The sequence below is a fragment of the Aplidium turbinatum genome, chromosome 4, assembly GCF_918807975.1.
Source record: "Aplidium turbinatum chromosome 4, kaAplTurb1.1, whole genome shotgun sequence".
NCBI classification, from domain to species: Eukaryota; Metazoa; Chordata; class Ascidiacea; order Aplousobranchia; family Polyclinidae; genus Aplidium; species Aplidium turbinatum.
Window position 1 is genome coordinate 31,591,091 of NC_137475.1, and position 11,693 is coordinate 31,602,783.

The 11,693-nt window shown below is 39.4% G+C and overlaps 1 protein-coding gene and 1 non-coding gene across 2 annotated transcripts; one reads left to right on the plus strand and one right to left on the minus strand.

Moving 5' to 3' along the window:
- The first annotated feature begins 7,865 nt into the window (after nt 1-7,865).
- Nucleotides 7,866-7,938, plus strand: Trnat-ugu (transfer RNA threonine (anticodon UGU)). Its single transcript has one exon. It is a non-coding gene; the product is annotated as a tRNA-Thr (tRNA).
- Nucleotides 7,939-8,985: 1,047 nt separating this feature from the next.
- On the minus strand, nt 8,986-11,251 carry LOC145768691 (uncharacterized). The gene is made up of 2 exons (XM_082580259.1): nt 11,086-11,251; nt 8,986-9,920 (listed from the first exon to the last, which is right to left on the minus strand). The coding sequence occupies exon 2, from the start codon at nt 9,836-9,838 to the stop codon at nt 9,326-9,328; it is 513 nt and encodes a 170-aa protein (XP_082436385.1). The 5' UTR covers nt 9,839-9,920; nt 11,086-11,251; the 3' UTR covers nt 8,986-9,325.
- Between the last annotated feature and the right edge of the window lie 442 nt (nt 11,252-11,693).

Here is an 11,693-nt window from a genome sequence, read left to right on the forward strand (position 1 = left end):
GCTCCCGTACAGGGCCGGATTAAGGGTACTGTTAGGCCTAAGGCTGTTTACTAGAGAAGGACCTAATTTTGCAAACCTAGCTACAAAAAGTAATAAACATACATACATAAAAAACTGAAATTATTTACTGCAAAAAAAAACATAAACATAACAGAAAATTGGGGCATAGCCTACTTGGTTTTGGAAACAAACACAATTTTTAGTGTCAAATTTGAAGCAGATGGAAAAGATTTTGGAAAGAAAGAAATGGATAGTAGGTACCTATGGTAATACTTTACCTAATGACACTCTAAACCAGGGGTTTTCAACCTTTTATCCACCGCGACCCCCTCAGAGCAATCAATGTAGTCTCGCCCCCCCCCCATAAAAGTATTCAACAAAAGCATATTTAGGCTAATGCAAAATTTAACCAAATTTAATTCATGCCGACATCCAGTTATGTTTAGTTTTGCTGTTCCAACGTAAACTTCCGAAACGAAAAACTTTTTTTTGCGAAGTTATCACGGCTTTTATTACATTTCCTCCGATTGTTATTTCCATTTTCTATCAAGCTTGGCTAGATAAAATAGGAGAAAAAATAGTGAGAATAATCTACGTTTTCGCACTGTCACCGGTTGAATTATTGCAATCTTTTACGGATTTATTTAAACCAATTTCAGTGAGATGGTTGGTGCTGCATATTTTAACTATCAAGTTTGTCAACGCGTGCACCACTGCACCTGTTGCTGAAAGAACTTTCAAACAAAATAGCCGACACTATTTTTTTTCAATGCCATTGAAAACGATACTGAGAAATCTATATTTCGCATAGGATTCTATATAATTTTGCTTTTTTACCATAGCGTTGTTACTGGTTAACTTTAGTCAGCACAAAACAACGTAGGCCTACGGTACAAAAACTTGGTGAAAAATATCGAATGCTTTCCTATAGTTAAAGCCTTTGCAACGTCTGAAACCTTCAACGATATTATATAATAACCTCAAGTAGAGAAATGGGCGATTGCGAAAAAAACACTCTTTTCTGGCAAAAAGGGATTGAAAACAATACACTGGAATTTCAAGCGCCTTGCGAACCTCCGAAAAACGGCTCGAGACCCCCAGGTTGAAAAGCCCTGCGCTAAAACTCAATTTCGGTAAAAGTGGCGCCTACGTGGTTTTGGAAACGAACTCTTCATATGTATTGACTCAACCCAGTCATTCGTTTTTAAGCAAAAATTGTACTGTAGGCTACTGGTAGGCCTACTGGATCTATATTACTATCAACCTTACAAAAATTGCGGGCCGAATTTTTCCAAAGCCTATCTATAGAAGATTGCGAGAATGGACGTAGGGATGAGGATGCTGATGGTGCTAGTAGCATGGACAGGCGTGGATTCATGGAGGGGGCCCAAGGCCCTCTCCCGAAATTTTGTAAGGAATTGTTGAAATTGTATGTTTCCGCATCAAATGGTTTGATATGCTTCTAAACAGCTGATCTTAGTCCCACGGCGGACTTAACTTATCCCGGGGGGGAGGGGGGGGGGATAATTTTTTGTTATTATTATGGTTGAAATTATCCATCGATCAGACTCCGTTATTTTCTTTCATACAACTTCAAATACATTTTAATGGCAACATTTGTTGGAGCTGACTCAGCTACCAACGTTGAACCAAATGACGTCAGTTGAAACAATTTTATTTTAGTTTATGTTTATTTTTGTGGCAAAAATAGCAGATGGAGACAGCAGAAAAATGGTCTACCACAAGGGAGTGTTTTAGCCCCCATCTTGTACAACATTTATACAAACGACCAACCAATCCATCCTGGTACAAGAAGCTTCATATACGCTGACGATTTGTGTATAACAACACAACACAAACACTTCACTTCCGCGGAGAGAGTACTCAGCGATGCTCTGGATGGGATGACAACATACTACACGGACAACCACCTGCGTGCCAACCCCAATAAAACCCAAGTCTGCGCATTCCACCTTAGATCCCGGGATGCATCACGCCAACTAAACATTTCCTGGAATGGAACCAAACTGGCACACTGTATCAATCCCACATACCTCGGTGTCAAATTAGATAGGTCCCTCACATACAAATCCCATATCGAAAAAGTAAGAGCTAAGGTGGCTTCTAGAAATAATATTTTGCAGAAACTCGGAAACTCTGATTGGGGTGCCCTCCCTGACACAATACGGTCAACTGCTTTAGCCTTATGCTATTCGGTTGCAGAATATGCTTGCCCAGTGTGGGAACGCTCAGCACATGCCAAGAAAATTGACCCCATATTGAACCAAAGCTGCCGTCTGATTACAGGTTGTCTCAAACCAACCAACATCACGTCGCTGAACATTCTGTCTGGAATTGCTCCCCCCAACATCAGAAGAAGCGTGACCAGCAGAAAGGAAAGATCTTGTCAGGACATAGATTTGAGACACCCACTGTATGGCCAAACTCCAGCACACAGGCGTCTGAAGTCAAGAAAAAGTTTCCTTGCTTCAGTTGTCCCATTAGGTCATGACGATGTCGCCGCCAATGTGCGGGTTCAACTATGGCAAGAGAGACTGGCAGCCGGACCGACATTGGCCAATATGGAGCTCACACCCATGGAGAGCCTTCCTCCCGGAAAACGTGAACCGTGGAAGTATTGGCGATGCCTCAACCGCTTAAGAACTGGTATTGGCAGGTGTAAAACCTTGATGAGACACTGGGGGTATTCCATGGGGAGCACAAGCTGCAAATGCGGACAGGAGCAAACGATGCAACATCTACTCGAATGCCCTGACCTAAAAGCAAGGTGCTCTGCACAGGATTTGGCCGAGTTCAACGATAGAGCAAGAGCCTGCGTGATGCTCTGGGCTACGGCCGTGTGACACACGATGAAGAAGAGTTGAAACAATCTGAAACCTTGAATGGCTGTTTTATAGTTTTTAGTCTTCATTATAATTTCAATCAATTACCATATAAGCCTGCAAACATACAAATATCCAATTGATCATGGACACTGTATACAGGGTTTTAAACCAGATTTCAAGTTTACTTTGTATGCTTAGCAATTTTTATTCAAGCAAAATTTATTTTTTAAACATTCACAATTGATGAAAATAGCTGTGTCGTAGTATCATTGTTCATACGAAAAAAACTCCTAGATCCGCGCCTGAGCATGGGGTTCACTAGGCCAACTTCTATTCTGATTGAGAGAACGCATCCTGATGTATCGGCAACCGGTGGATTGTAAGTGCTTTTAAATACCGTATTAATCAAAGGGATGGGTATGGACCTATTGTCACAAATCACTCGGCCTGCATTTCTGAAGCCTGATTAGTCCCCCCCTAAATTTTTTTCTGGGTGCGCTACTGATCACTACCATTTTATCCAGCAGTTGATCGATGTAGGTTACAATATCGACTTGTAGGCTACAAGCTACTGCTGCACTATTTATCCAAATCCAAATTATACTTATTTTCTGTGCTGCTGTACTTCACACAACATAACCACTATCTTCCTGTTATGCTTAAACTTTTATCTGCCTTGTCTTGATATGATAGATACTAACTGATAAACCCAACGAATCATAGCTTAGAAAGAATTGCCTACAAGCTTACGCTGTTCCAACATTCTGAATCAAGCAACTGTCTCAATAATATAATAGTTCAATCATTTACAGTACACAGTTAAACTTTTTGTACAGCAATGGCAGCAAACGACCTTGTCCTTTTTCAGTAGCTTTGTCGCTTTGCTGTTGCTTTTTTCGTATCGAGATGCTGGATAGGCGAGGCATTCAGTTTGGTTTCAACAGCGCTTCGTTTTAACAGAGTTCAGTACAATCAATGCTGCGCACACTTGGATTGTGCACAAGTGCTGTACATGTGTGCTTCTCTCTGTTTTTGTTTTATTTTTTGCTATTTGTTTTTTTGGGTTTTGTGGCCGTGCTAACTACTGATATAGCCTACTACATAATCTTTCATTCAGGCACGTTTTAAACCTTTCAAGGTTTTGCCACCTTTTCCCGTTCGTTAACGTGCTGGTAGGTTTATATCGATTTTGTAGTTAGTATCTTTTTCGTCCCGGACGCGTTAATGACGAAAAATAAATGATTGATTGATTGAAAATGAACGCTCGCTGCAAGCCTGCAAGCATTAGTTGATGGTGCTAACAGAATCATTTTCACCAGTTTTTTGACTTTTCCCAACAGATTTGAAGAGCTTGAAGTTTGGCTAGTTTTTAGAAATGCCAATATGTCCGACAGTTTAGTATGCTCAATATCTAAGTTTAAAAGGGGAGGGCCAGTGGCGTAGCCAGAAAAAATTTTTGGGGGGGCCAATTATTTGATGAATTGAAGAGAACGACAAAATGTTTGATTTAAGACATCACCACCTGATGTGCAGTGGCGCATCCTGGTGGGTTAATCAAGGGAAGCAATAAAGCTGGCGGGGGCGTTAGAGTGTGCCGAAGGCACGCGTATTCTAGGGGGGTCCGGGGGCATGCTCCCCCGGAAAATTTTTGCAAAATTACACTTAAATAATGGATTATAGCGCTTTCTGGAAACACTTTCAGGGTAATATTTGTATGAAACTTATTAGCAGATAAACAGCTATTAACTTATTAAAGGTAGCTCTTATCTACACACAAACGGGCAAAAACTGCGGCTAAAATTAGAGAACACAAAAAACTCAGCTACACAAAAACCCTACAGAGTAAGCGATTCTGAAATTGCTTCCACAGATTAGTTAAAAGAAGCGTAAATCGCGTAAACTTTGCGCGATTTACGATTTGCAAAATTTATTGGTGTCTTTTTGTGTGTCTAAAACAAGTCCTGGGGGGTGTTAATAGCCAGATAGCCTATCTTGGAAAACAATATAAATTTATACAAATTATATTATATTTTCAACAAAGGGTTCAACTTCGGAATCCAAACTTTGAAAATTTGGGGGGGGCCATGGCCCCGTTCGCCCCCCCCTGGCTACGCCTATGGGGAGGGCTACTCAAAATAATTGTTGTTGAGTGATTTTATAAAGGGAAGAATTAAAGTAAACGTTTTAGCTCAGTCTACAATAATGTATCTCTTACTTTGAGCTTGAGGGGGGCATTGCCCCCCAAGCCCCCCCGGCAATTACGGGCCTGGCATAATTGTTACCGTTACGTAGCCTAATGATAATGCAATAATTTCCCGATCTAATAGAAAAAAGGGTGCACAATTCATGAAAATGGAAAGTCAACAAATGAAGTGAAGATAAGAGTAGCGATGGCGAAGGCGCAGTAGGCTACTGTTCAAGACCAAGCTGCGGCTTGTGAGATTCATAGTAATGTTGGTATGTTTTTTAGAAAATTTTAACATTCAGTAACATTTAGAAATGCTTTGCGACCCACCAGCCACCAATGGGTCGCGACCCACCGGTTGGGAAGCACTGCTCTATGGTTAATTGGTTATAGCAGGGGTTCCCAAACTGGGGTACATGTACCCCTAGGGGCAGGCGCGGATCTATGGGGGGCCCAAGGGGCTCGCCCCCCCCCCCAAATTTTGTGAGAAATTGTTAAATGGTTTGATATGCTTCTAAACAGCTGATAGTAGTCCCACAGCGGACTTACAACCCCCCCTTTGGCACGCGTGTGACGTCATGATATTGAGAATGATGCTTTCAGTCTCCGTGTCTCTAAAACAAAGTTTGCCTAATTTTAAGCAAAAGTGCATTAAAAGAGCGAGTTTTGCCAATACCAAACATTCAAACATCTCACCAGGAATTAGCAACAAGAAAACATAGAGACTTAGCTTAATTAGTTTAGGCTATTACCGAAAAAATGCCGAAGAAAACATGATCTTATCCTTTTGCTATGCCACCGGACAGCACCATTTTGCAGGAATATTTATACCCATATTTTTGTTGAAAATGCTCTCAGAATGCACCAAATTCAAAGTAATTTTTCAAAAATTTATGGGAGAGGCCCCCCAGACCCCCCGCCGCTGGGTGTCGCCTTTGGCGAACACGCCGTCGGCTTCGCCCGGCCTCAAAACCCCCCAAATTCCTGGCTACGCCACTGATTGTTCATATCTGTTTTATCTTTTTCTTACTTTTTAATTCATTTTCAAATTTTCTGGCTCCCCCCTAAAAAAAACTCCTAGATCCGCGCCTGCTTATATCAATCAATCAATCAATCAATGTTTTATTTGTCAGTAACAGGAACATAGGTACAGTACATGTTTGAAATATGCAATATACACAGTACAAAAGTTACACAAGTTCCCATACCGACAGGGAGACAACGAGACGACCATACGGTTATAGGGGTACATTTCGACTTTTCAAGGGGTACATTAGATTAAGTATAAGGATATTCTTTCCATAACTTCTAATCTCATCCATCACATTAGCTAGGATTGCTGGGCTACCAGCTCATCCATTCCATCACCCACCAGGACAAGAAACAATAACTTACACTGGATAGCAAACTCAATCGTCTTAGGCTACTATGTGATGTGCAGTCTAACCATAGAAAGAGCTCAACACCTGCTCTCCCGGGCCACATTGAAACGGGCTTTTGCCTGAGGATGGGTTTCTTTTATGTCCGGTTTTCTTTCTCCATCCTATTATTATTATTATGACTGCTCATCCAGTGGCGTAGCCAGAAAAAATTTTTGGGGGGGGCCAAATATTTGATGAATTGAAGAGAACGACAAAATGTTTGATTTAAGACATCACCACCTGATGTGCAGTGGCGCATCCTGGTGGGTTAATCAAGGGAAGCAATAAAGCTGGTGGGGGTTAGAGCGTGCCGAAGGCACGCGTATTCTAGGGGGTCCGGGGGCATGCTCCCCCGGAAAATTTTTGCAAAATTACACTTAAATAATGGATTATAACGCTTTCTGGAAACACTTTCAGGGTAATATTTGTATGAAACTTATTAGCAGATAAACAGCTATTAACTTATTAAAGGTAGCTCTTATCTACACACAAACGGGCAAAAACTGCGGCTAAAATTAGAGAACACAAAAAACTCAGCTACACAAAAACCCTACAGAGTAAGCGATTCTGAAATTGCTTCCACAGATTAGTTAAAAGAAGCGTAAATCGCGTAAACTTTGCGCGATTTACGATTTGCAAAATTTATTGGTGTCTTTTTGTGTGTCTAAAACAAGTCCTGGGGGGTGTTAATAGCCAGATAGCCTATCTTGGAAAACAATATAAATTTATACAACTTATATTATATTTTCAACAAAGGGTTCAACTTCGGAATCCAAACTTTGAAAATTTGGGGGGGGCCATGGCCCCGTTCGCCCCCCCCTGGCTACGCCTATGTGCTCATCCACATCAATATTGGAACTGGCAAATTCAATCCACAACACTTTTCATTAGGCTGTCATTCAATACTACATGTGTGCTTCTCTGTTTTTGTTTTATTTTTTGCTATTTGTTTTTTTGGGTTTTGTGGCCGTGCTAACTAGCCTACTGATATATAGCCTACTAAATAATTTTTCATTCAGGCACGTTTTAAACCTTTCAAGGTTTTGCCATCTTTTCCCGTTCGTTAACGTGCTGGTAGGTTTATATCGATTTTTGTAGTTACTAGTTAGTATCTTTTTCGTCCCGGACGCGTTAATGACGAAAAATAAAATGATTGATTGAATATATTGTTTGTTTGATTGATTGTAGTGTTTGTTTAACCTTGGATTACATTGTTATGAATAACTTTGTGTGCTTTGATTGGTACAAAATATCATGTATGCAGTCTTCTAATGCAGCTCTACTATTGCAATATCTAAACTTTCTAAAGCCAAAAACATGAGTTACTATCACCACTTGAGAAGAGATAAACTAAGCATGAAAGTTGCAAAGCGTGCCTATATAAACTCATTTTCGAGAATAGCGACGACGCGAGCCGCTATAGCTCAGGGGTTAGAGCACTGGTCTTGTAAACCAGGGGTCGTGAGTTCGATTCTCACTAGTGGCTTGATTTTTTTATTAGTTAATCTTTATTGTTCCAAACAAAAGTGAGAAGTCTTTTCCGAAAGTCATGATTCCACTGAAGTCATGATTCCATGAACTCACTGGCGTAAATGATAATCTAAAAGTGACAAATTTTGTAGTCTGGGAAGAAATTTGATTTGACTATTAGCCTAACTATTTTTAGAAGCAGTGCTGGCAGACCTTTTTTTATTTTTGTATTAAAATTCGCATTACCAAAACCAGCATACTTCACTTCTTTAGCTTAAATGTTTGATATAAATTGTTGGCATTATAATCTTTCTGCTTAATTTGTGTTTAAATACAATTTTTTGCATTTTTATCACTTTGACGACCTTTTCGGTGAAACAATAATTGCATTCAAATCGCCAACAATTTATTTCACTTTTAAATTTTGTAAAATCTTTGGAAATTGAAACTGGAAATGATTGTACAGAACAATGTTTATTTGAACAGAAGCAGTAGGCTATGTCTGTATTTTATTATATCTAACTTAGTTATAGGCCTATCTCTATTTTTATTGAAGTTGGCTTACTTTTTTTTGTGAATCCGCCTGGTCCATGACCATTGACCAATGACCCGTGATGAATATCCTGTTTTCAACATTGTGCAAAACGTTTTTTCCTATAACATTTGCGTTTCTTAAAAAACTCACGTGTTTCAAACAAAAATAATTAATAAATCGTTTTCCACCCAATAACCCACTGCAGCCTTCACCAGTGATTCTGTTCAATAACGATTGATGGCTTTCAATTTTCTCCGTTTTAGCAAAACGTTACATTATAATGACAACAAATCGTTGATTTCATCAACAATAACTTTTAAGAAATAGGGTCAGTTTCAAGTTGCTGTGAAGTAGCAACTATTCAATAATATCTCCACAACTCACCTAATGACGAAATCTTACCATGAGTTCACCCTTGTTGTTTTACTATCGTAAACATATTGTTGAAATTTACCAATTTTAAATTACGTACCATAATTAGTAGGGTGTTTCATTTTTTCACCACTTTTGAAATTCAAAATGCCTGGGGTCCCATCTGGTGGTATTTGGGGAAAAAAGTTTACACCCCAATTTTTTTTCAATTATGACGTCATATTGAGGTGGTCCACGAGGTTTGAAATTTTTGGGCCTCAAAATCTCGAAATTTGGGCGTATCTCCGGAACCACACATCATAGATCGACAAAATTAGTATCAAAATGCGCAGAAGGGTCGGTTTCCTATACCTGATGTAGAGAATATTAAGGTCTATCTGCTTGAGAAAAAAAGTTATTTCAAAAAATCTGATTTTCGGTCTATTTTCTCCTGATGAACAGAGATCAGGTGATCAAGATAATAAGTTTTTCTGTATTTTTCCACTCTTGGAAGCTGTTATTGCGTAGTAATAGTTGGTGTTAAGGTTTCAGTACTGGGCTTGTCTAGTCTTGCTATCTGGTTAAGCAAAGCCCCATCTTGCATTGCTCCGGGTCCCTTCTTGGCGCCGTCCACAAAAGAAATGACGTGGGAAAGATATATTTCGTTTATGTGGGACATACATTTAAGGGTATGAATATCATGACCAACTTCATCATTATAATAATTGACCAGTCGAGTATTGACTCCGGACTTTTTTCCTGTATTGAGAGCAGTCGTATCAGCCATGACTGAATATACTTGGGATAGGTGAACTCTGCAAGCCTCCTGGATGATGGTGTCAAAAATCAGTGCTGCAGTGACCGACACAATTTTGGGAAAATATTTAACAGCAAGCACACTTTCGTGCTTCATGCCATTATCATCAACAAGTTGACCCAAGAAAACGTATCGATCTATTTTATCGACAACGCGCCCATCATAACATAACTGCATGGCAGAAGCTGAGTTGAGAAGGTTCTCACTTTCCATCAGAGATTTTTCTCTTGTTTTTTGTCGTTGGCGGTATACTGTCGAAGGTGCTGCAGCTATTTGATCTTTTCCAAGAACCGACCTCATAAGATCTGACTGTTGGCGTACCGAAGTCATCCTACGATCAGCAAGTAAACAACTTCTATCATTTATTGAAAAAGAATGTACTTTCTTGTACACTTTTCCCCCAATAGCTGGTTTCAGAGGCTCGTATTCCCTATCATCTTCCTAATTCATATCCCCATCAGAGTCGCTTTCGCTACTGTGTAGACATCTAACTGCTTCATTTCTTTTTCTTTGTTTCGAACATAGTAATGCCGATGCTTTGGCAGATTGTATGCCAGAAGTGCTCGGTTGTTCAACTTCACTGCTCGTTTCCCACCTCCTTTTATGATTTTCCCGTTCTAAAGCCTTTTCTACATGGTTGACATCTACGCCACTGATAAGCATTTTTCAATCTTTTTGCTGCTCTTTCAAGAAAGCGATTTCTTTCTCCTGGACTCGGTTTTCGAGTTCACAGGTGCAAGAGAGTTTCTTTTGAAAAACAACCAGATTTTCGGAGATCGAACACTTCACTTACATGCACATATATCGAACAAGTTCTGTAACCATTCTTGATTAACCTCATTACCTCTGCGTTTCATTTCTTTTTTTCTTGCTGCATTGTACTTCTCTATCACGTCTTTTAACTTGGCTTCAATTCTCTGTTTGCTAAGCACTGGAAGACCAGTTTTGTTCCATATGCCAACTACATCTTTCAGCAGTTCATCTTTCAAATCTTTGAAATAGAGTACCGTATTTTCTTCAAAAACTTGGGATTAGTTTCGGCTACCGTACTCTCTTCCTCAAGTAAAAATAGTGATGATTATATCTGAATTAAGGGGAAGCACATTTTTCTCCGATTCCTTGAAGTTTTGCATCGACTTACTAATACTTGGCCTTAATGCCATAATGACACTTAATCAAAATCTAAAGCAGGTGAGCATACATACCTCTTCCTCAACGGTTACATTATAATATCCTCGACGAGGAATAGCCATCATCATCATTATAATAGCATTACCTTCAATTATTACCCTTTCGTCTCTTGCAAAACGAACAAGGACTATTATTACGCAATAGCAGCTTCCAAGAGTGGAAAAATACAGAAAAACTTATTATCTTGATCACCTGATCTCTGTTCATCAGGAGAAAATAGACCGAAAATCAAATTTTTTGAAATAACTTTTTTTCTCAAGCAGATAGACCTTAATATTCTCTACATCAGGTATAGGAAACCGACCCTTCTGCGCATTTTGATACTAATTTTGTCGATCTATGATGTGTGGTTCCGGAGATACGCCCAAATTTCGAGATTTTGAGGCCCAAAAATTTCAAACCTCGTGGACCACCTCAATATGACGTCATAATTGAAAAAAATTTGGGGTGTAAACTTTTTTCCCCAAATACCACCAGATGGGACCCCAGGCATTTTGAATTTCAAAAATGGTGAAAAAATGAAACACCCTAATAATTAGCCTACTTGCCTTTTCTTTTAATCTAAAAGTGCTTTATATAGGCTACCTCCACACAGGCCTGGATTAACCATTGTGCTAGGGTGTGCTAAAGCACAGGGGCCCCGCAGACAGAGGGCCCCACTTTTTCTAAAAATGAAATAAATAAAATAACAAATTTTGAATAACAAATAACAATAATTTACAAAAGAGTTGCTAAGAATTTCTCGTTTTTAATTGATCTTCATGCATCAAAGGAACAGATTTTACAGAGTGTCATGAATTTAGCGAAAGAATTTCCTACTGATGTTGATCTCTGTCTTGTTGATGAACTTTTGAATTCTACCTGTATCTTAGAAAGA